The sequence below is a fragment of the Rhincodon typus genome, chromosome 18 (genome assembly GCF_021869965.1).
Source record: "Rhincodon typus isolate 14 chromosome 18, sRhiTyp1.1, whole genome shotgun sequence".
NCBI lineage: Eukaryota > Metazoa > Chordata > Chondrichthyes > Orectolobiformes > Rhincodontidae > Rhincodon > Rhincodon typus.
Genome location: NC_063349.1, coordinates 11,080,320 through 11,106,098, shown reverse-complemented (window position 1 = coordinate 11,106,098; position 25,779 = coordinate 11,080,320). Strand labels below are relative to the sequence as shown.

The following is a 25,779-nucleotide window of genomic DNA, read 5'->3' as shown; positions in this document are numbered from 1 at the left end:
AGGAGCAGGAAGGCTGATGTTTCGGGCCTAGACCCTTCTTCAGTCTAGGCCCGAAACGTCAGCCTTCTTGCTCCTCTGATGCTACTTGGCCTGCTGTGTTCATCCAGCTCTACACCTTGTTATCTCAGATTCTCCAGCATCTGCAGTTCCTACTATCTCTGAAGGCCATTAGATTGTTTTGTTTTGATTTCAGAATAATTGAGGATTAATTTTAGTTTAGAAAACCCGGAGGTTGAAAGATTTTAGGGCAGTTCAGAGGAGACTTGCTTGGGGTCAGAAGCAAGTATAATTTTTCTCCTTACAGAACTTCAGAACAATTCAAAAAAAGTACAGTTAACTCAGAAGAGTTTACTTTGTGAAACTTGCAGATCAGAAGTGTTTGGTTATTAAACTCAGGTTATCAGAAGCCAAGAAAGTTCAAGCTCTTCTATGAGGATTCATGCAAGATTCCACAGTTCATGGGAGAGAAACAAGAGAGAATTGGTTAAGTAGAAAATCATGTCTCACAAACTTGATTGAGTTTTGTGAGGAAGTTACCTAAAAGGTTGATGATGGCAGAGCAGTGGACGTTGTTTATTTGGATTTTAGTGAAGCCTTTGACAAGGTTCACATTGGTAGACTAATTAGTAAAGTTAGGCCACATGGGATTCAGGGTGAGCTTGACAGTTGGATACATAATTGGCTTAACAGCAGGAGACAGAGAGTGGTGTTGGAGGGTTGCTTTTCAGACTGGAGGCCTGCGACCAGCGGTGTTCCACAGGGCCCCCTCTCGTTTGTCATTTATATAAATGATTTGAATGAGAATATAGAAGGCATGGTTAGTAAGTTTGCAAACAACACCAAAATTGGTGGCATAGTAGACAGTGAAGAAGATTTTCTCGTACTACAAAGGAATCTTGATCAAATGGGTCAATGGGCTGAAAAATGGCAGGTGGACTCCAATCTGGATAAATGCGAGATATTGCATTTTGGTACAACAAATAAGGATAGGGCTTAAACAATTAATGGGTAGTGTTGTAGAACAGAGGGAATTTGAGTCATGAATGATAGGATGGTTAAAAAGGCGTTTGGCACACTTACCTTCATTGCTCAGTCCTTTGAATATAGGAGTGGGAAAGTCGTGTTGAGGTTGTACAGACATTGATGAGGCCACTTCTGGAATACTGTGTCTAATTCTGCTCGCCCAGTTATAGGAAGGATATTAATAATCTGAAGAGGGTTCAGAAGATATTTACCAGGATGTTGCCAAGTATGGAAGGTTTCAATTATAAAGAAAAAGCTCGATAGGCTGGGATTTCTTTCATTGGAGTGTAGGAGGTTGAGAGGTGACCTGATAGAAGTTTATAAAATAATGAGAGGTATAGATAGAGTTAATGGTGGTTGTCTTTTCCTTAGGATCGGGGTTTCAAGACTAGGGCACATATTTTCAAGGTAAGAGGAGAGATATTTTTAAAAAAAGACATGAGATGCAATTTTTTTTACACAGAAGGCGGTTCGCATGTGGAGTGAACTTCCTGAGGAAGTGGTGCATGTGGGTACAATTACAATATTTAAAAGACATTTGGATAGATACGTGAATAGGAAAGGTTTGGAGGGATATGGGCCAGGAGCAGGCAGGTGGGACTAGTTTAGTTTGGGATTATGTTCGGCATGGACTGGTGGGACCAAAGCATCTGTTTCCATGCTGCATGACTCTATAACTTAAAGATTTGACAGATATGTGATTGCTTTGGATTTGAATCACTATTGTGGTGGGTGTGAGGAAACAGTTTGAAAACTTTCTTTTGCTGTGCATTTCAAAGTCTTTCGAACTGTGTTCTATATTTAGAATAGCTTTTTAAAAATTGGTTCCTTCTATGTAATAATCTTCTGTAGCCTCATGTGAATATATCTCAGTGATAAAGCACTATGTTAATTAACGAAACAAAAAAAAAACAAACAAATGATCTAGCATGTCAGGTTTCATGCTGCAATCTGACTTGTTCAATAGTAACATCAGCTGGCATCATAACAATTGGAGCTACAAGAGTAAATGAGAAGTGAGGAATTCTGTTGTGCCTGACTGACTTGTCTCCTGAATGCCTTTCCACTATCAGCAAGGCACGTCAGGCATTTAATGGCATAATCTCCATTTGCCATGATGGGATTCGCTCCAACACGCTTAAGAGGTTCAACACTATCCAGGACAAGTGATCCTGCTTCATTGACAGAATAAGTCTAGGCAAAGTGGAGACAACATCTGGAGTATTGTGTACAGTTGTTGTCTCCTTATTTAAGAAAGGATATAATTGCACTACTTGCAGTTCAGGGAAGATTCGTTCACTTCATTACTGGGATGAAGGGCTTACCGTATGCAGAAAGATAAAACAGGTTGGGTCTTTATGCATTGAAATTTAGGACAATGAGAAGTAAGTGTAATTAGAGTGAGTTCTGCCGCAACAGATGGGGGTCAGAAACTTGCTCATAACCTTGAGTTTGCGAACAGGCTGTACCGACTTAGACAGTGGCCTGGAAGGACAATAGAACTGGTGACTAGTGAATCAAGTAAGTGGTACAGTGGAAATGGCTAAAGAAAATAGTTTGTCTTCATTGGAAATAAGTTGTTTCACATTAGGTATAGGTGCTGGATAAGACAGCCTGATAACACACACAGAAAGTGGTAATGGTGAGGTTGTGCTTCTGTGAGCATATGAATGGTATTGAGTCTTTGTTCTTTGTCACTTCAGTCTTCAGAGGTGATAGTTACGAGATGTGAGGATTAGCCTATACGTGAAACTTGTTTTTTCTTGGTGAGTAGACAGGTAAGGGTGAAACCTGTGAGCAAGGATATTCTCGGCCAGCTGGATAGCAGGGTGTTGGAAGACGATAGATGTTTCAAACACCCTCCTAAGATATATTATGGCACACTGTTGTCTCAGAGTTGAGGATAGAATGAAGAGAAATACAGTTTGGATGAGGATAGCCTGCATCAAAATTTGCAGGGAGGTCAAGAAGAAGAAGGGTAGATTGTGATGATACACAATGTCTTTTGTGACTACGGTTAGGCTGTTTTAATGCTGTGTCCGGGGCATCAATGTAGTTGGAGAGCTCTAAATGTGGAGTTCTGGATGTAGTCCAGTTTTGTGACCATAACATTCATGAACTTGTGGAGGAAATAAGGCAAGATTCAACGTGACAGCTTAACTATTCAAATCCAGCCTCTTGAAACCAATCGTTAATGTAGAAATCCTTCTAGCTTAGTTTTGTCCGTATACTTCACTGAAACTTTTAAGTATTGGCCTGTTTGACAATACATGTTTTCACATTGTAATCACATAGTTTCCAGCTTTTACGTCATTGTGATTTCTCAATAAATTGTCGATATTAGCAAACTTGGGCTACTTTCAAAAGCCAAGTGTTTAGAATTGACTTGTACGTCTTAAGAAAATTGTTTTTTTAATATTATTTTTTGATAATGCCTACAGTAATTAACTGCTAAATTAAAATAATCATATTGTATAGAAGAGGCCCTTTGGCCCATTCAGTCTGTACCACCAAAAGTACGCTAAACCTGCACAAGTCCAACTTTCTAGCAGTTAGGTCCATAGCCTTGAATGTTACGCTATTTCAAATGCTCAATCAAGTGCTTTTCAAAGGTTGTAAAGTTACCCACTTCAACTTTCCTCCCAGGCAGTTCATTCCAGACTTCCACTACCCTCTTGGTGAAAAATGTTTTCCTCAGATTACCTGAAAACTTCTTGCCTTTCACCTTTAAATTATGCCCTCTTCTTATTGACCCTTCAACCAAAGAGAACAGCTGCTTTCTATCCACCTTGTCCATGCCTCTTGAACCTATTTACCTCTATCAGGTCCTCTCTCAACCTTCGCTGCTCTAAAGAAAATAGCCCAAGCTTAACTAGCTCCACTTCAGATCTGAAGTGCTCCATCCCAGGCAACATCCTGATTAATCTCCTCTGCACCCCCTCCAGTACAATCAGATCCTTACTGTCGTGCAGCGACCAAAACTAAGCACAGTAGTCCAGCTGTGACCTAACCAAAATACATTAACTCCCTGCTCATATAATCCATACCATGACAATAAAGGCAAGTGTCCTGTATGCCTTCTTAACAACCTATTAACCTGCCCTGCTTCCTTAGGGAATCTGTGGACAAACATCTGAAGATCCCTTTGCTCCTCTGAACTTCCTCGTACCCTGCCATTTGTTGAGTACTCTCTTGTCTTGTTACTTCTTGTTATTTTGGTGGTACTACATCACGCCACACCTTTTTCAGGGTTAAGTTCCATCTGTCACTAATCTGCCCATCTGACCAATCTTTCTCTATTCTCCTGTAATCTGAGACCTTCTTCCTCATTGTCAACCACCCGGCCAGTCTTCATGTCATCTGCAAACTTGCGTGTCATCCCCCGCAACCCCTGTAGCCCCATTCTCATCTACATCATTAATGAACATCACAAACAATAAGGGACCTAGCACCGATTTCCTATGGTATACCACTGGACTCGGGCTTCCAATCACACAATAGCCTTCTACTACCACCACCTACCATGTCTCCTGCCATTAGGCAAACTTTGGATCTAACTTGCCAAGTTACCTTTGATACTATTTGCTTTTGCCTTCTTTATCAGTCTCCCATGTGGGACGTTGTCAAAGGCCTTAGTGAAATCCATATAAACTACATCAACTGCACTACCCACGACATGCTTGGTCACCTCAAATAATTTGACTATAAATTGTTTTGGGATAATTTTTTGTAAATTTTATTAATTTTCTGCAACTTTTCTTTTTACATTCAGTGGACATTTGAAGATGATGATGGTTCTACTGTAACATTGGCTTGGGTTGGAGATGGAACTGGGGTAAGTTAATGTTTTAACGTCTATTTGAATAGATAGGATACATCACAGTATTTGTGTACTTCCCTTCCAAAATGAAGCAAATGTTTTTGTCAGTTATCAAGTCAGCAGTTTAATGATGTGCTTATATTTGGACAATTTGCATTCTATATTCACTTGAAAAGTCAACCAAAACTGAAAAAATCAGTTTCATTGTGATGAAACTGGAACCGTGTATCCTGTTTGTTTAAAAAAAAAACTAGGAAGCCTAATTCCATGATCCCCTTGTTCCAGTAGGTAGGCTGTGCTCTTGGAAAATCCCAGTTAGATGTGGAGTTGCAACACTGGTTCTGACCTACAGCTTCTACAAGTGCAGAAAGTTGCAGAACAAAACTGCAGAATTATTGCTGCTGAATATTTAAGGTATTCCAGTTAGCTGTGCAGCATTATGCTCAATGTTTACTACTATGTGGTAGGAATAAAGATATTCTGATCTGCTGTGAAAGATGACGAAGAGTTTCTCGAATGCAGTGTGGATATCACAACTGTCAAAGACTACGGTTTTAGTTTACTGTGGGCAGTTTTGGTTTCCTTTCCTTAGGAAAGATATTGCCATAGAGAGTGCGCTACAAAAGTTCACAAGGCTTGTTGCTGGGATGGCAGGACTGTCCTCTGAAGTGAGATTGCGTCAACTGGGCCTGTACTGTCTAGAGTTTGGAAGAATCAGGGATGAAATACTTAAAGGATAAACATGTTAGATGCAGTTAGAATATTTCCTCAAGTTGGGGAGTTTTGAAACATGAGGCACAATTTAAAAATAAGGGGGGCCCCACTTAGACCCGTGATGAGCTGAAATTATTCTACCAGGAGGATTGAATACTTTGGAATTCTCTACCACGGATGGGAATGGAGTGGATAAAAGGCGTTGATATATTCGATCAATTATAATCCTACTGAATGGCAGGGCAGGCTCAATAGGCAGAATGGCCTACTCCTTTTCTTGTGTTCAGATGTTGCATTGTGCCATGAAGTCCCATTGAAATTCCTCTGATTATCAAAATCACTTCAGATCCTAACTTGCATCCGTAACAGAAGTGGGGAAGCTATTACAAGAGAGCACATTTCCTAGCTTAACATTACTGGTGAAGCTATTGGAATCAAAAGAAAAAGCTTAGAAATTTCTGAAAGTGGGCAGAGCAGTAGCAGACAGATCTTATGTTGACAGATTTTAAGGTACTGCAAGAGGGAGGAAAATTGGGCAACAGATATGTTCTGTTAATGGTATAATAATAACTAATGATGGACCTGGCAGAACCCAAGCATTTTAGAAGTCGAGGCACTCTGCGAGCTGGATTTTCATGGAGAAGACAGGAATGTCAGGTCAAGAAACTTCCTGACTTGGCAAACTTTCAAAAAGACTTCATTCCACCATGTTTTTGTTCTAGGGGTTTGTGGAGGGGATGCAGTCGAACTTAGGCCCACCACCATTGGAGGCATCTCACAAGTAGCCAAAGGCAGGCAAATGCTGAGGTGGCAAGTTACAAGAACCACGTCTGCTTCTCCAGAATTTTGATGCAGTAATGTTAAAGACTGTTGGGCCTTCAAGCCCACACCTTTTCTGTGCCATAAATCCATTTTTCTTGCATAAACCTCACAGTCTTATGCCTCTTCCATTGTCTAAGCATTACACCCATATCCCATCCATGGAGCCCTTCATCCTCTAGGTTGTTCCATTTGTATTCACCATTGACCTGTGGAGTGGAGATGTAAATCCTTTCACTGATTTCCTGAAGCCATTACAGTATGGAACAGTAGTGTTAATGGCTACTTATGATAATAGTGCAGCCAAGTTAGTGATTACCTGTTCCTTTATGAATTAATGTGTTTGTCAATTTCGTCAGTGTTTTAATTTAAAGTTGAACTGTTGTGGAAAAGTATCTTGTCAAATCAACCATTTTCCAAACTCTCTCTCTCTCTCTCTCATTACTTGGAACTATGTAAAAAAAATCCCAACGTTAAAATGCATACATGTTCTATATAAGGTATGTTTAAATTTTGTAAATGGCCTTTGTGATATGAGGGTTCATAAACTCTAAAGATCAAATCGATGAGTCAGTCTTAGATGGGGCATAAGTATATAAATCAAGAATATTGTGGTACTGTAAACCTGTTTGTGGTGGAAGCGGTAAAGGAATAAATTGCAGTGGGAAATAAGTTTAGATTGGGCACCAGCAAAGACATTTACTCTTGGTCAAGAAGTGATTTATGAGAGACGACTACAAATGTATTTCTCCTGGCCTCTGTGTAATGATCTAGGTGGTAACAATTCCACGCTGAGAGCCTTGCCTGATGTTTCTCCTGTGCTGTCCACCCAGACAAATATTTCTGACCATGTGCGAAAGGGAGCAACTCCTCCCCCATACTCCATTCCATGTCTAAATGATATTCAAGACAATCTTCATTTATAATACTGTATATCTGAAATTTATCTTTAAGTAGAAGGGTATAATTACAAGTGTAATTAGGAGTGGCTCAGCGATTAGCACTGCTGCCTCAAAACGCCAGGGTCCTGCATTTGATTCCACCCTCGGGTAACCGTTTCAGTGGAGTTTGTACATTCTTTCTGTGTCGGCATGGGGGTTTCCTCTGGGTGCTCCAGTTTTCTCCCACAGTCCAAAAATGTGCAGGTTAGGTGGATTGGCCATGCTAAACTGCCCGTAGTATCACAGGGATGTGCAGGCTGGGTGGGTTATCTAAGGGAAATGCAGGGTTACAGAGATAAGGTAAGCGTGTGGGTGTTGATGCGGTGCTCTTTGGAGGGTCGGTGTGGACACGATGGGCTGAATGACCTGCTTCCACACTGGAGGGATTCTATGATTCTAGAAGCCCGGTATCATTATAAATGCACAAAAATTTATTTAGAAATTAATTCCAACATTGTGTTTCTCTGTTTGGCATTTTGCATACATTTTTTCTTTACATCAACAAAAATGGGCTTCACTTTCTAAGCTAGCGTTTATTGCCCATTCTCTTGTCCTTGAGATTGTGCTGAGCTGTCTTCTTGAATTGCTGCAATCCATGTGGTAGGACACCCAACCTCCTATTAGGAAGGGTGTTCCTGGAATTTGACCTAGTAACAGTGAAGTAATGATAATATAGTTTCAAGTCAGCATTGTGTGCTCCTCTTGTTTCTGTGTGGTAAAGGTTGCAGATTGTTTGTTTTTCAAGGAGATGTTTTCAAAGGACCCTTGGTTCCTGTGCATCTCCTGAACGGTAGCTCTGTATATTTTTCCATACAGACATAAAATTTTGCAGTTCAGTAACAGTTTTCATTAAGCATCAGCACAAATCTCTCAGTGTTGGGTGTTGATGTTGTACCTTGATGATTCAGCAGTACATGTTTTGCTCTGGGTGCAGTGTAAGCATTCTTATAATCACATGGTAACCTGCTTTTAAACCAAGCATTTGTGCTCTGTAGAGTTAGAGGCCATTGGTTCAGCCCCTTTTGGAGTATTGCATGCAATTCTGATCTCCGTCCTATAGGAAGGATGTTGAGAAACTGGAAAGGGTTCAGAAAAGGTTTACAAGAATATTGCCAGGGTTGGTGGGTTTGAGTTATAGGGAAAGGCTGAATAGACTGGGGCTGTTTTTTCTGGAGTGTTGGAGGCTGAGGGGTGATCTTATAGAGGTTTATAAAATCATTGGCAAGGTATTTTCCTTGGTGGGGGGGGAGAGTCCAAAACTAGAGGGCACAGGTTGAAGGTGAATCTTAACTTTGATTAATTAAGGTCTTTATATTTATTAAATTAATTATCTATTAAATCTAAGGGGCAAATTTTTCACGCAGAGATGGTTCGTATATGGAATGAGCTGCCAGAGAAGTGGTGGAGGTGGGCACAATTACAACATTCAAAAGGCATCTGAATGGGTATATGAATAGGAAGGGTTTAAAGGGATACGGACCAAATGCTGGCAAATGGGACTAGATTCACATAGGATATCTGGTCGGCATGGACGAATTGGACCGAAGGGTCTGTTTCCGTGCTGTGTATCTCATTGGTTCAGTATACAAAACCAATGAGTCTCCGTTTGACAGTGACAAGTATTTGAAAAGCTTACGAACTAAGAATATAAAAAAAAGCCAAAGAAAATCTCCATTGGAAGCAAAACATCTGCTGCTCTTACAATTTTATAAAATTGTCAATAGATGTGACCAATCATCGTATCAATAACACAAGCTTTACTCCACTTCAAACTTCTCATTTGTCCAAAAACAATACGGACATTGAAGCACCACAAAGGACTAATAGATAATTAATTTAACAAATATAAAGACCTTAGTTAATCAAAGTTAAGATTCCCTTTTAACCTCCATAAAACACCTGTGCTGAACTGATTTTGTCAATGAGAATTAGAGCTCAACCAAGTATTCGTAATGAGACCAGCTGTGAACTGTACCAACAAATAGGTGGCCAGTCATCTTATTAATATTCAAAAATTACTGTGGAGTTTTCCAGTTTTTCAGCTCTTTGATCTACTGTGATTAAAAGGCCTCAGGTAGTGACTATTTCCCATCTCACCATGGGAGACCTTTGATCTTTGCCAAAAATATATTTTATTCACAGAGTTCATAAAAGTATATGACATTACCATTAAAAGTGACATTAAATAAGGCGCAAACCAAATTCATGCAATACTGTATATTGCAAAATGCATTTACATTTACAGTTCATATTTAACTGAAGAACAAGGATTATACCCAGTTTCCAGCCCCTTAGCATCTTATGGCCGAAAGGTGTTGGGACCTTTCGGAGGCTTTTCCCTGCTGTGCCTTTGCAGTTGTCCCAAATGTTACTGAAACCTTCAGCATATAGTCCTGGACTTTGGAACATGCCTGTCCACAACCATCAGACATGGACAACTGTTTGTGCTGGGTGATCAGCAAATTTGAGCAGATTAATTGATAATTTTCCTGTTGTACATGATTTTTACCTCTGTGCACCTCCCTGGGAGCAGCCTGTAGACCACAGAGACCCATGTAACAGAGTTGCTCAGAATGAACTTTGACAAAGCCACTGCATCTTTTACTGTCCTTTTCAATTGCAAAAGCACATTCTAGAAGGAGGTGAACAATGCCACAGCCACATCAAAGCCAATAAAGCGAAGCAATTTGGCATCAGTAAGCCAAGATCAAGTATTAATGCAAATAATCAAAGGAGGCACAAGAATTTGAAAGGTACGATGGCTACAAAATGAAATTGTGCTAAAATGCTGAACAGGTTGGGAGGGGAGGCATTGAATTATTCATATTTATCTCATACTGTCAATTGAGCTGCCACAGATTTGAATAGACAATGGTCTCAAGGATTGTGGGGTGCAGAATAGGAAAGTGAAGATGTGATCAGCCATTATCTTACTGAATAAAGCAGAAGGTTCAAAGGGCCAAAAGCCTACTCCTGCTCTTAAGTCCTGTGTTCTTATACTCTCTGCACTTGTTCATGAAAGTCAAGTAACTTGGTTGGGTATGCTTATGCAAATTACCAAATGGTTAATTTTGCTGAATCATTCCACAGTTTAATTGTATGACTTCTAACTTTTTGCTGAGCTATTCCTCCAGCAATAATTTTATTTTTCTTGCCTTTCCCCTGTAACATCTATTTTTACAGGTTCAGATTAGCTAATTGATTAATATTCAATACACACACTTGTAATAGGAAGCCAGTTCCCTTTCTTTTCATCCTTCCCTCCTCCATTACCAAGAACAAATCAAACTGGGGAAGCCGTACAATAATTTGTGCAACATTCAGTACTGCAAAACGTTAGTACCTGAAAATGGAAACTGCTTTTGACTTTAAAATGGCATAGTCAGCTGCAGCATACTCAGAAATACAATTTGTCCTTTTTTTACGCATACCTGTCCATAGTTTCTTTAGCTAAGAAGGTGGGGTGGCTAAAGTTACATTGCTTTAATTCATAACTCTCTATTCAGTTTCATGTGGAACCAGTTTCTATCCATTACCTTGTGATATGGTCTGACCAGCTGTGCCAGTTTTTAATCATGTTCAACAGAACATATTAGTTTTTATTGTTCTTAGCCTCTGTGGGAGCGAATTGTTCTGTCAATCAGTCTTATTCACTCCTCCAGCATTGAAATAGACCTGTCAGCACATTCTGCCCCTGCAAGAGTTTACATAGTGTTAGGCTGCGATTCATCATATCATCTTCTACATTAGGAAAGCCCAACCTAAGGCTCACAGGCCACATAGGACCCACCAAAGCATTTCATATGGCCTGATATCTGCTTTACTGGTGGAAGGATTTACATATCAGTCATGGATTTTCCAAAATTAATAATTATACACCCTTCTATAAGATGAATCATAGACCAAGAGAAAAAAGATGCAAAGTGCAAATTTTTTTTACATGCTTTTGTTTTGTTTTATACATGTTGTGTTTGAAGCAAAGGTTTCAAATCTGGGTAAGTGGACGATTTTGCAAGGAGCCCATGGTCCAGAGTCGTGAGCTGTCCAGGACCCAGAGACAACGAGAATTAAATAGGGGTAGGGAACTGCAAGTCAGGTCATGATGGTGATGGGGATTGATTGTGAGGCTGTTGGGTTGCTCCCACTAATTTTTCTTTTGTTTCATTTTTATAAGTGAAACTGCCTTTTACCAAATTGCATTTGAATCTCTTCAGAAAAAGTAAACTTAGTCACTTTCATTTCAATGCGAAATGTATTTTGATGGGCTAATGGTGCTGGTGCATATATACGGAGTGCAAAGCCCCATAGATTATTTCCTCAAAGTTAAAGAGGCACAGAGAGAGAGGAGGAAGGGGTGTAGGTGAGGGATTGGAAAAGGAGGTAGGAGCGAGAGAGAAAGAAGGAAAGAGATAGCAGTAGGGGAGAGGGAGAGAGGGCAGGCAGGCTGTGAGAGGAGAAAACTCCAGGCTGAAATTCAACTCGCTTCTAATGCCAACTTTCATATGAATTCTGCCAAGCCAGCTCAAAGTATACCTCACCAGAGGCAAATTAGGTTGAATTCACTCCTTAGCTCAGCTTCGGTTAGCACCATCTTCCTCGTGGTCATGAATTGGGGCTGATTCTTTTTCTATCTCTAGCTGTGTTTCTTAACCAAAAAGGTAAAGATTGATGCAGAGATAGTAGGAACTGCCGATGCTGGAGAATCTGAGACAACAAGATGTAGAGCTGGATGAACACGACAGGCCAAGCAGCATCAGAGGAGCAGGAAAGCTGATGTTTCGTCAGCTTTCCTGCTCCTCTGATGCTGCTTGGCCTGCTGTGTTCATCCAGCTGTACACCTTGTTGTTTCAAATAAAGATTGACTTCATTCTTAAACTTTGCTGCTTGGTGCTTTTTAATGATCATTTCTATTAATTACTCATTTAAATGATCAATTCATTGCTTGCTTTTTTTTTAATGAAGTTCATGTTTATTATTGTAGAAACACTTGTCTTTCTGAAATCTGCTCCCAGAGGAAGGGAGAGATTGTAAAATTTAAAACCGTGGTGCAGTAGGGAACGTTATGATTCAGAGAACCAAATTCATCTTGGGCACAAATCAGCTGGTTTACACCTTGCCCAATCTTCCTTTCCATTTAACTCCATCCCTCCCTCTGCTCCAACCATTTCTTAACCTCTAACTCATATCTATTTAGCTTAAACTTCTCAATGTTTTATACACAGTGTATACTTTCTCTCTATAGGGACATACCCCACTTCCCTAAGTCTAGAGAACTAAGGCTTGGGGAACTCTGTGTGCACTGGTACTACTGGATTTTGCCCAGATAAAGCTGTAGAGCATTGGGAAGCTTCCTGCTGCTTCTTCAGGTAGGACCACTATAATGTTAGGGAAGGGTTAACTGGAGCTGAGTATGTAAAAACCCACAACTGTCAATGACAAAATTTGGATGAAGGAATCTATTCCTGTAGCAGATCAGCTGGTTAATAGTTATGTGAATTGCTGCTGGAGTGTGAATAACTTGTCAGAAAGGTTCATTTAGCTCTGCATTTCCACCTCCAAGCACTTTTCTTGGGAGCCATTTTGATCATAAATAAAACATAAAGCAAGGCTACCCAAGCCTTTCCAATGCAGGTAATTATGAACAGGTCATTGGGCAATTTGGACACAAGGACAAGAGGGAAGCTACAGTCATATGCATACACTGGCATGTGCACACACAGACACATAGACACGGCGAATGAGCAGGACCGATTTATAATCAGCAGGAGCTTTGAGTCATTTCCAGCCCCTTGGGATGTGCCAGACCAGTGCCTCATTGCAGCATGGCAATTTTGGGAGGATGGTTGCTCAAACATTGAGCCATAGAGATTTCCAGCACTTAAGAGCATGTTCTGCCAATTGTCTCTGCTCTTGTATCTATTTCAGAATTAGTGTCACTGCCCCTGTCTCTGCTCTGAGCCCTTCTTCATCCTCTGGAGTATGTGAAATGCAGAAAAAAGTAATGATCTTTCAAACAATGTGCAATATACAAAGTTGGAGAGACAGTAGGATCCTTGGACAGTGACAGCGATATGTCTTTGCATATAGCAGGTTTTCATATAAGTCCCTATGAGATTTTCAGAAATTAAGTTCTCATTTTGATTATCTTGCTTGGAGGAAATGAGAACCTGTTCCCTGAGTAGTAGATCTTTTTGTGACAGTTAATCCTTTTAAATAAACATTTCCTCAGTATTTATGATTATGTTTCTTGCAGTGAGGGTACACACTCTCTCATACAGAGTAGAGAGAGAGAGAATATGCTTGCTGCATCGCTCCCTCTCCCCCTCTTCCAGTAAACTTAAACATAACCATTATTTGTTATCTATCATTTTTCCACTATTTTGTTCTTTCGCACTAAAATGAACACTTTTTTTTCAGATCATTCTTGCTTTGACTACTTTCAACTTGCCAGTTGCTTGGTTGTTTTTTGGTGGATCCTCACGACTGTACAGAAGGTAAGGCAATGCCACTGATGTGTTTGTATCCAGCAGTTCTGATGTAGAGCTGCACAGAGTGAGTTCAAGCACATCTGCAACAGGAAAGGGGACTGATCATACTCTTCTGAAGACATGAGTAATTGGTGAAAGCTGAGTTGCAGGAGGTGAGATCTTGACAACATTTCCTCTTGTAATATGGCTGCCCTGGAAATTTATGGCCCATCCCTGGTTTCCCTTGGAGATGGTGGTGGAGCTGCTTCCTCAAGCTGTTATAGTCAGTGTGCTGAAGGTACTCCCACAATGCTGTTAGGTAAGAAGATGCAGGAATTTAATCCATTGACTATGGAGGAATGGCATAACATATCCAAGTGTGACTTCGGAAGCAACTTGGAGGTCATGGCATTTCTAAGCACCGGCTACTTTTGTACATCTAGAAGATTTCAGATTTGTGAGATGCTGTTGCTCAGGGCTTGAGCAAAACTCTATTTATATGAGAGAGATCTTTTTCCTCTATTAATAATAAGTGCATAGTGATTAACATGCCTGTGTAAGTGGTAGACACAGGTCTAAAATCATCTCTTGAACCTTGTCATGGGGTTGTGAGGAATACAAAACATTGTTAACCCACGCCCAGGAAATGTAACTTAAAATGAGACCGTGCCTGTTAATGGTATGGTAGATTGTGGCTGGACCAGATCTTGGTATTTGTGCAGGAATTGAGTTATACCTGAGAAGCCAAGAATAAGAAGTGCAACATAAGAGAATCTCGTTTTCAAGATTTCTGGACAATATGCTGGAGAGGTGGCTTATTTATGAAAAGAGTCAAAGGCCCTCTAGTGTTTAAAAGGCAGTGGGACCAAATGGCTGTGGAGGTTTGTGCTGGAGGTTGAGCCCTGAGGACCTGAATGCAGCTTTGCACATGGTGTCCTCATGCATGTGCTGGTGCCACCCAAGTTCAGGTGGGGTGTTGTAGGCTGTGAGCTGCTCAGTGGTACCATCCAAGGTTATCTGCTGTCTCTGGTACTGAAAGTTCAGCAGCCTTTGAACAGCGCAGGGCAGCCAGAAGATGGGCACTAAGGCAATGAAGGGTGATTAGCTGACTTTGGTATGAAATATTGAATTATTTGATTCAGAAATTTAGTTTATAATGTTGTAATCATACAGATGCTTTGGTTTGGGAAAACATTGGAAAGTAAGGAGCTGAATAGTTGATGAATGAGGGACTACAATTATGTTCACTGGAATCGAAGTCACAGGTATTCTTTGTAGACAACATGACTTACAAAAGGCCTGAGTTGGTTGAACTTTTCTTCCTCCTCCTCATGCTCTGACTATTCAACTACTTGCTGTATAGCTGGTGGAAAAGGCTGCCTCCTCATGGTGAGGTAGTGCAGCCCATGATGAATCTTGATGTCTACTTTCAGTGCTATAGGACCCTTCCAAGCAGTGGAGGTATTGTTTCAGCTCACCTAGGTAGTCTATTCAATCACAATTCCTGTAGGCAAACAACTCACAAACATATGGCTTCAAGACTGGAGTGATGTCAGCCATTATTCCTTGTCACCCAGTATCTTTGCTTAGGTTCAACACTTGCTAGCATATCTCTAGCCTGGGAGGAGCCATACTTAAATTTAATAGTCACAGTTCTCTTCACAGCCATTGGCAGTGTGGTCTGTGCACTGCTGAGGTTGCAGTCATGGTAGGTGACAGATTTCAGAAAGGACCATCTTAATGAAGTGTAAAAATTGTTCCTTGCTAGGGTCGGGGTAGCAGAATTACTTCTTGGATACTGTGAACAGCTACAGCTTCCTGTTGAGCACCCACCAGCTGCTGCTCCTCTTCCTCACCGTCATTTCTGTGTAGTCTGTGTAGTCTGTTGTTATGCTGTATGTTGGGGAGGAATGGCGGAATCATGCAGGTTTGCCTGAGTGTAACCTGTTTGTTCAGAAACCTTGAAGTCAACTTGAAACCTTGAAGTGTGAAACCTTCACACCAGGTCACACCACTCCTTGTGGCTGTTTGCAAATTAACCCAAATGCAAGACAGCAAATACTTGTAGAATTGAGGCAACAACCAGAAGAAATCAACCAGCAACTAACCTGGTGATCTCTTTAAATAGCATTCTTGAGAAGGGTCCTGTCCTGATGCTGACAGACATGTGAGATTAAGAGAGAGCATTAGCTTTAATGAAGAGTTTGGACATGTTAGTGCTGGAGTCAAATAAAGAGTTGCACACCATGTCTTGGTGGTGCCAACTAACCAGTTTCCTTTGTCAGTGACCCCTCATCAGTGCTGATGTTCTGATGACAGCTCATCAGGCTGAAACGTTAACTCTGGTTCTGCCCAGACATACAGCCTGATCTGCTGGACATTTCCAACACTCCCTGTTTTTAATCCCGATCAATGTTTGGTCTGATAGAAGCTTATTATCTCACATCAATTGCTCATTTTTGACATAACAACCTAGCCAAGGTGAGTTGCATGTGGCATAATGTTGGGAAAAGGCAAGGTCAGTGCACCAGTGAGCATTACCTGTAACAACTCCCTAATAATGACTGCTGAGCTTTCTCAGTTGTGCATTTAACAAATATACAGATGCTACACAGGGAGGAGCACATCATTTAACCACCAGATAGTAGCATCAAGTAATACTAATATCCCACTCTTGCCCATAGCCTGAGAGTCTGATAACCATACTGTGACAGTGTGGAAAGCACAATGTGGTTCTGGTATCCTCTTCGTGTTCTCCCACCTCGCATGAAACTTGCATGAAAGGAAACCCAGACAGTGTGTATGATGTGCAGCATATATACCTCTTGTTCCACTTCAAAATGGGTGAAAGGCTCCCCACCCACCGATCTGGAACCCAAGCAACAACAAGAAACCTTCAGTCCTCAGAGTATTGCCTGCCATTAGCGGAGTAAAATTCAGCTTTGTGGTGGCATAAAATAGGAAATTTTTGATGTACCATTCATAATCAGTGAAAAGGAACCTCAGATGAGATGTGTGAGGAGGGCAGAACTACTGTGCTTTGTTTCGCCTCTCTGTCAAAGCTGCATTTGATTCACATTGTGCTTTTAATTATCCATTACAGTTAAACATCAAAGACATTTGACTGAGTAGTTGTTTTATATGTGACTTGGACATAATACCGTTGGAAAGCACACCAATCTAGCTGTCAGTTAGCCTGTGAAATTCATTAGACTTTCTTCCTTTAAATCTTGGGCCCTATGAATAGTTTAATGAAGGACTTGGACCCATTGAAGAACGTCTGTACAATATATGTTACTGATGATTGGGGCAGGACTAACGCCTACCTCGTTCAAGACAAGCATAATTAACTTTCCTGACCTTATTTTCTGCAATCTCATGCCCTCATTTGTTCCTGTATGTTGTTCCAACTGCATTTCTCTCCTCTCCTCTCCTCTTCTCACCTCTCCTAAATATTTCCAGAATTTTTTTTGTTATGAGGTGGAGTGAGCTGTCCGGATGCTCACTCATCCTGCCCTGGTAGCTGGCCTGGTATATGTAGTTGAGGTTAGAAGTTAATTTTTGATGACTCTTATGTTCAACTAATCATGCTGAGGCTGTCTTGAGCAATTGGCAGTACTTGGTCTATAGGCTGCATCTTATAAATAAAAATGAAAGCTCTAAAATAAATTGCACAATAACCAAGTTACAACTGCATCATTTTTAGACAGGGAGTGCTAAGAATAGGAATATATTGTATCGTTTGGATTTTCAGCTTCATTGTACGCAATGGTGGAAAATAAAAGCTGCTGAATTCCAAATTGTGGCAATAGCTTGGACATTCTTGACACATTTGTGTAAAAATCATTTAACTTTCAGCAGTAGCACTAATGTGGCTTTCCTACATTTGATAGGTTAAGTATAGTGCAAATATTTATATGTTTATTCTTGCTAATTTTCAAACCATTGAAAACATTAAATGCAACAGGTTTACTTCCCACTCCGTCATTTGTATTTGCTTTGTCCATTTTTTTCTTGCTACTCTCAGTTACAATTTCATACTCCATTAAATATCTATCTCTGTTTCAGTTCCTGTCCTTGTTTATGCATATGTTTATCCTGCTCTATACCTTGGGCTTTACATCCTTCCAGCTGTTATTCACTTCAGAGAATGGAATTTATATTAATTGTAACTCAATGCTGCACCTCCTCTTCTCCCTGCTGTCCCTTCTGTTGAAGGACCTGGGAAAGGATTGTCTTTTTTTTTATTCATTTGTATTTAGCTGAAGATACAGATAAGTGATGTCCTTTGAATTACAGCGTGGATTATGGGAAAACGTTTACTGATGTTTCAAATCTTGTCAACAACTATTATATACGAAAGGAATTTGGAATTAATGTAGGACCAGAGCATTCCAAGAAGGTGAGAATTTTCAAAAGGATTGAAACAAGAAATTTCCTTTCTCAACAAAATAGGAAAGCCGTATTCATCATGTGCTTCTTTGTCTTGAACTAAAAGGTAATTCTGACTGCTGAACCAAAATACTTCAGACATACTGGAAATAAAGGTGGTGTAATAATTCGATCGTCTGATTCTGGTGAAACATTTCATGCTGTCCGACTACCCTTCCACCCGAACCAGCCAATGCACTATCATTCCTCCAACTCAGATCTTCTGCTGGCCCACAGTACTGATGTGAGTAATGCCAAGGCAAAATCAGTGACCTTTTTTAATTTACATTTTCTTTGATTGCAACTAATTATCTGTAAGAAGGCTGCTAGACAGCTTTTAGTATCTTTGTTTGATGGAAGCTGTCACATTGACATTTGTTTTCTTTTATCGCAGCATACACTGTTTCTTTCTCAGGACTTTGGTATAAATTGGTCAACGATCCATAAATTTGTCTATGCATTCTCATGGTATGTTAACATTTTTTTTTAAAAGTGTTTGCAATGGCTCTTATGTAAGAAATGTTAAGGAAAACCTGTTTTGTCCCAACAACGTTTAGGAAAACTGCACAGTGGTTTGAAGCATTTTTCCATTATTCTGTCTTAAATGAGTGTTCCCATGCAAGTGAATTTCAGTGTTCTCAATTAGATTCTCCCCTGGATACTCTCCCTCTCAATAATGTATTTTCTCATCTCGTTTAAAGACTGTACCAAATAGATGGTCAGGAAAGGATCACCTGGTCCATCAAGCCAGCCTGACATATGATAGCTGTGTCATCATGAAAGAGCTCCTTTCCTTCAGCAGCGATCTCGTATCATGCGGCTGTTGGTAGTTGTGTGTATGTGTCTGTCTGTCTCTCTCTCTCACTCTCCCTCACACGCACACGTACACATGCACTAGTGAGTATGCCACTCTGGACCACTCCTGCCACAGCTGTCTGAAGCTCTCTCTAAATCAGTTCAAATATTATGCTTACATAAAAGCACATGTTAATCATTGAGCTTTCAAGGTAATTCCATGATTCAGTTACAATATGGCTGACATGCACCAGAGCCTCATTTACCTGTTTTTACTGCTTCCTCCGAGATTTCTTTACCTTAAATTTAAAAAAAAATCAACCATTATCAGTGAAAAATGTTCCAGTGTTTCATGTAAAATAAATTATTTTGATCCACAGTGCCCACTATTATACAGCAAATGTTACAGCCTTTTGTTGACAGATTTTATGGAACTGCACCTTACCACTGAAGGTGGGGAGATAATGTTGTGCCCCTACTTATTAGTTTGTTTGTCTGTAAGTAATATATCTCAAAAACATATGGCTGGATTTCATGAAACCTGGTAAATGAATAGGGTAAGACCCAATGAAGAACTGATTTCGTTTGTGGCAAAGATGCAGATTTTGTTCCTGGATTTTTTTTTAAAATTCCATTAGCATTGAGATATGGGATGCATTGGCTTTTTAAAGAATGTTGTAGATTGCCCCAACTGTGGTGGAATTTGACACAATTCATAAAATGCAAGCAGAATCTTCTGAGCAGATTGTTAGTTGTGAATTGACCTGGAGCCCCCTTGGTGAGATGGAAGCTCTTGATAAAACTGTTTTTTCGAAATTTGAGACTATTTTCTGCCTGACCAATGCTCTCCAACTACAAAGAAGAGCTATCTAGTTGCAAGAATGTTGAGTTAGCACAGTGCGAAGGAGGTTTGTGCTCCACTGAGTGCCCTTTTCAATTTGCTGTTTTGTTTTTATCTGAACTGTACCAACAGCTTGTGTTGACATCTGACACTAGTCACGGAGTTATTTTGTGTCAAAGCAGTAAGAGAATGATTCTTAAAAACAGAGACTTGCATGGATAACGTGACATTTTATATAGTCTTTGCAGTGGAACAGTCTGTCACATGGTGAAATTATGCAGTGTTACATTGGTCTGGTAATTGTATGCTTGTGTGTATATTGTATGTTATTTGTTTCTTAGGGGACCTGGAAACACCATATTCTTCACAACACATCCTGATGGCATTTGTAAGTTAAAATCCGAGTCAGTTTTTAACTTGATAATCCTGTCATTGTCTCAATTTTCTCACTCTTTATCCCACTAAGTATGTCTCTCTCTCGACTCAGATTGCTACCTTGTGGGTAGACATCCTCTTTTCCTTTTCACTTTGCACATATGTGTTTGTCTATCTCTGTCTCTCTTTCTCACCAACCCCTCTCCCCACAGTCTCTCTCTCTCCCTGTGTGAATGTCTTTCTCCCGCTGTTTCTGTCTTTATCCCTACACAAAAAGATTTGTATTGATGGTTCAGATGTAACTGTGATGATTTGATATGTGTTACCATTCTTTCAGTACATTCCTGCCAGGTTTCTTTGGAAAAATGGTGGACGCTATATTCATCGCTACCTGTGATCAAGCCCTTGTCAGTGGCCTGACAGTACCATAGCTGTATATGTTATACAACGTCACCCTTAGTACTCGCCCATCTGAGTTCCACAGTTTAACTGCCCCCCCACCCCGCAACATGCTGGGACCAAAAAAGGGAAATTTAAGCCAGATTTCCCACAATTCTGTGATTCCATCTTTGTGTGGCCAGTATTGAAAACAGGATTGATCTTGTGTCTGATGCCCTTGGCAGTCAAATAGTTGCTGATACATAAGCAGGGTGAAAATTGTCTTGGCACAAAATATGCAAAAGCAAATCTGCTGCTTGTTTTACTAAATCAGTACTGTATTAAATTGATCAGGGTGACTACTGGTTTACTTTTGCCTTTATTGCGTTACTCTGTTAGATTAATTTCGCTCCCCTTATTTTATCATGTCTTGAATTGCACTTGTACAGTCACTAGTAGATGATTATAAATACCTTTAGAATTTTACTTTAGCAAAAGTCAGCACAAGAAAGGCAAAACTCGTAATAAAAGGTGTTGAGGTAGTTTTGTAGGAGCAAATTATTGCAGATGCTGGAAGCTGTACTGAAAACAACAAATGCAGAACTCTGATGAAGAGTTACCTAGACTCAGTGGTAGCTTGGTCTCTCTCCATGAATGCTGTCTGACCCGCTGTGATCTCCAGCATTTGTTGTTTTCAGTTGAGGTGGTTTTGCTCTGATAAATAGATCCAATTAGCACAAAGCTGGAAACGCTGTACATCCTGATAAATAATCTAAATCTCCTTTCAGTGGCACTGAATTCAATGTAGGATGATTTTATCCACATTTTCTATTTTGATAAGTTGAAGTGAGACAATTGGCCTGCACCAGTGAATATGACATTTCTTGCCAGTTTTGGTGAAGGATCAAAAGTGAAGTGCAAAACCAGTGCAAATATGATAAGTTTCTAAAGCAGAGCTGTTTGCTCAAGTCGAAGCACGAAAATGCCTTTTCTTGTAAAAAGCATATTCTCTTGTGTGCATATGAAACCTTGAACATTGATTAAGTATGCAATCAACACCGCTTCCAAGACTTCATGAAGTAAGTTTAAAGCATTTCTACTTATCAGTGAGAGGGCAATAATGATGAAACTTGATGGCACATTACTGTGAAGAAGTCAGGAAGCATTTATATTTAAATAAAGACTAAAGTTGGCTTGAGCGCAACATCAGCAAATCTGGATAAAGGCAACATTATCCTTCATGATTAGAACTCTCTGGTAAGTGTGAAATGTACACCTTATTTCTATTAGCTCTTGTCCTTTTACAGTTGGAATAGTATGTTAACACAATCACAAGTCAACTCTGTAAAGATTAGTTTGCAAATTTGTGAAAACACATGAAAAGTATTCTGAGTGCAAAGAATCTTGGGGCCACTGGCATTCTGAGATAGGAGGCAGACCCTGGAGGAGCCATGTGCATGAAGGCCAAGACCCAGGGAGGAGCCATGAGCATGGGACCTTGCCCAGAGAACCTTTTGGTGTTTATGGTGGGTGAAAGTTCTACGTGCCCTAAATGTAGCCCATGACTCCTGAGGACAGGGAGGTGAGGAGGGAGCAGGAAATGATCATGATGGAAACTCTTTCAGTTCTAGCTTCCATTCTGATCAATGATCTGAATGCTGGAAAAAAAATCCCTTGTATAGTTAGTTTAGGGGAGTATGTGGGGCCCCATCTGCTGGTTCTTGGCTTGCTACATTCCTCAATAAGAGCCTCCTTAAGAAAGGATGTTTACTGGGCAGTGTAGGCTGGCCTCTGAGCAACTTACTACGGCTGCTTTTTCTTCACTGTGTCTTTCCTGAATTGGTGCCCGGTGTTCCCATATTGACACTGGTGCCAGTCAAGCATGAATCTCCTCTGACATAAAATATTCTAACTGGTTTGGGATTGGAGGTCAGCCATGAGAGTTCTACCACACTTGAGCTGGTAGAATTAATTCAATGATTTGCAGGCCCCCCTGCCCACACTGTTCCATTAAATTATTTGGTGCTTTTCTACAGATGTCCTCCTACATTTGCTGTGTTTCAATTGGAGTTAATGAAAAATTCTGATTTGTGTTCTGACAGATGGATCTCCTTCCTTTGTGTTGATTATCTGTTGAATTCATCCCTGAAAGAATTCAGGTGTCAGAGAAATTTACAAAGTCTGTGACACTTTAGATGCTATAATGAAATCCAACAATGGCAAGTCAGGAATTGTGCCTTACTCTGTTGATGGTGGCATAATAATAATGTCAGTGAACTAAAATCCAGAGGCCCAGGCTAATGTTCTGAGCATATGGGCTTAAAGCCCTTCAAGGCAGCTGGTGGAATTTATATTCGTTTAATAAAATCTGGAATTGAAAGCTAGTCTCGGGGACCATGAGACTATCATCAATTGACGTAAAACATTCACCTGGTTCACTAATTTCCTATGCAGAAGAAAATTTGCTGTCCTTATCTGATTTGGCCTACATGTGACATCAGATACATAACAATGTAGTTAGCTCTTAACTGCTTCCTGAAATGACCTATTTGGGATGGACAAAAATTGCTGGCCTTCTCCTATTTCGCAAAAAAATTGAAAAAGGAGCAAACAAACAATTTGTCCATTGCCTGATCCTGACTGGGCTGCTTTAGGAGGAGACCACTTGAGACCAGGTTTGCTCACTGTTTTTAGAGCCTGTTGATAGGTGTTATATGCTGCCTTGTGAAACAGTAGTGATATCCAGGTCGGTGTACAATATGATAACACACAGATTTGCATTTGCACATTTGCCTTGCACATTGAGCAAGACGCTCACTGCTGCAAAACCAGAAACCAGCCTCTGAGCTGCTCCAAACACCTACTTTTAATCATCAGAGTGCCTTTCACAATAGCTCTGGAACTCTTGCTCAGTTTGACGTTCATCTCTCTCTCCAACTATGATCCAGAGTGGAGAATCCTTTTGAATCTCAAAGCTCATTTTAGATCCTTGAGACAAAGTGATGCAGAGAGACAATGATAATTAATGTGTGTCACTGTAATGAACATCTTGTTTTTAGAGTCACAATTGTCCAATAGCACTGAAGTCCAGTACTCACTGAAACTGTTGTGAAATTAAAAAATTCTCTGTAGTAGTGCTTTTCTTTTGCTCTTCTGTATAGATATATGTACATTTGTCTTGAAAATAGAAAGTGAAAAGTATATGTACTTATTAACTCTGAAATAAAGAGATTTGTTTTCTAAATTTCTATCTCCAATTACTTCTTTCCACCTCTGCACCATACTTTGTTTTCCCATCTTCAATGTTTTGACATTTTGGTTGTTTATTTTCCTGCTAGTTTCTAGAAGTTTGTATATGATTTTGTCACATCCTTTGAATTCTGCAGGTTAGATATTGTGGCTTGACCTTTTTGAAAGAAAATCAAAAATATATCTTCATCCATTCTGTTAATAAAAGATAGCAAATTTTCAGATTTGTTGAAGACAGTAGATGTTTTAAAGTATTACTTCTTCAAATGCATGTGTTTTCTGTGTATGTTAATATTCTCTGTAAATGCAGATTTAATTGATTTGATTTATTATTGCCACATGTACCAAGATACAGTGAAAAGTGTTGTTTTGCATGCTCTTAAGGCAGATAAAACCATACAAAGTGCATCAGACTGTCCAGATTATTGAAGCTTGGTCTGAGTCTACCTTTAATTTCCTGTATGTAGAATTAACAAATAGTTTACCTGGCAGTGTGTTATATTTTCTTGCTCATTCGAAAATACCAAAATATGGGTTAGAAGTTTACTAATTATACAATTTTAGAAGGTGAATGTGGTGACAACAGAACTGCCCATGGGTCTAAAACTGAAAAGTTTTTCATTCTTGCACAAAATTTGATGTGTTCATTAACACAATACAATGGACAAGAATAAGACCATTCAGAAATAGGAACGGGAGGAAGCTATTCAGCCCTTCGAACTTGCGCTGCCATTCAGTAAGATCATGATGGATTTGCTATCCCTCATATCCACTTTCCTGCATTTTCCCCATAACCCTTTGATTCCCGTACTGGTTAAGATTCTATCTATCTCAGTTTTAAATGTATGTAAGGATTCTGCCTCAGAACTCTCTATGGCAAGGAGTTCCAAAGTCTCTCAACCCTCTGAGAAAAAATTTCTACTCATCTCAGTCTTAATTTGGTGTCCCTTTATTCTAATAATACATTAATGATAATGATATAATAGTAATGAATGATATCTTAATTCTGAACACTCAAAATTGCTAACATTTTGAAGATTACACATTGTAACTGCAAAGGTGAGATTGTTTACTTAAATGATTTTCCACTGGCAGAGAAACTAAATGAGTGAAGTCCATAGTTTCAGTCTTACATGACCTGGGAGGCAACAGATTTAATCAGGGGATTATGTGAACTAAATGGGTCAAGCTAGTCGGTGGATATATTTAAAACATAATTAGTAGGTGTTTTCTGACCATGCATGTAGGTCATGTTATATGCAACTTGAAAACAATTATTTCTGACTTGTATTTGCAGAATTATTTTGTAAAACTGGATTCAATTTTGAATAATTTCCCCATTACAGTGATAATGTTAGTTATTTACCTTCAGTAAAGATCACAAAGATAGAAATTGACATACGTTCATTTGTATTTTTGGAGGTGGTTTTGGAACCTTCTGTCATCCTATGCATCTTATAGTTAACAATGTTCATCTGTGAGGATGTTTAGACCTAAGCTAACTGATGTGATTCCTCTGAATCATGCTGGGATTCCAGTGATAGGATTAGTTAGAAGTCTCCATCTGAAAATAAAAGAATGCAACTTGGCACTGGCACCACAATTAAGTTTTGAATCCAATGCATTCTACATTCACTATGCATCCAATTCCTTATGGGGCCAAGCCTATAGATTCATCTTAACTAAGAAAACTTGTGTAACATCAGAACTAAATATACGTGAAATGCTTTCCAAACACCATTCAGTTGTCCAATGATTAAACACCTTGATACTACTTTGCAGATGATAAAAATGAAAGAGGGGTACTGGAACTGAAGAAGACAACAGATTTTGGAAAAACATCTAGAACGCTTCTCACCAAGGTTTACTCATTCGGTTTTGCTGGCCGTTTCCTCTTTGTCTCTGTTATCAATAACCGGGTAAGAG

General features: G+C 39.8%; 1 protein-coding gene across 1 annotated transcript in view; it reads left to right on the top strand.

The window, feature by feature from the left end:
• Window positions 1-25,779, top strand: part of LOC109916673 (sortilin-like) — a 98,625-nt gene that overhangs the window by 32,590 nt on the left and 40,256 nt on the right. The window contains exons 2-8 of the mRNA XM_020516411.2: window positions 4,796-4,858; window positions 13,735-13,811; window positions 18,084-18,186; window positions 18,283-18,459; window positions 18,610-18,683; window positions 20,193-20,239; window positions 25,636-25,772. Of these exons, the coding sequence (XP_020372000.1) occupies window positions 4,796-4,858; window positions 13,735-13,811; window positions 18,084-18,186; window positions 18,283-18,459; window positions 18,610-18,683; window positions 20,193-20,239; window positions 25,636-25,772 (678 nt within the window). The remainder of the gene's footprint in view (window positions 1-4,795; window positions 4,859-13,734; window positions 13,812-18,083; window positions 18,187-18,282; window positions 18,460-18,609; window positions 18,684-20,192; window positions 20,240-25,635; window positions 25,773-25,779) is intronic.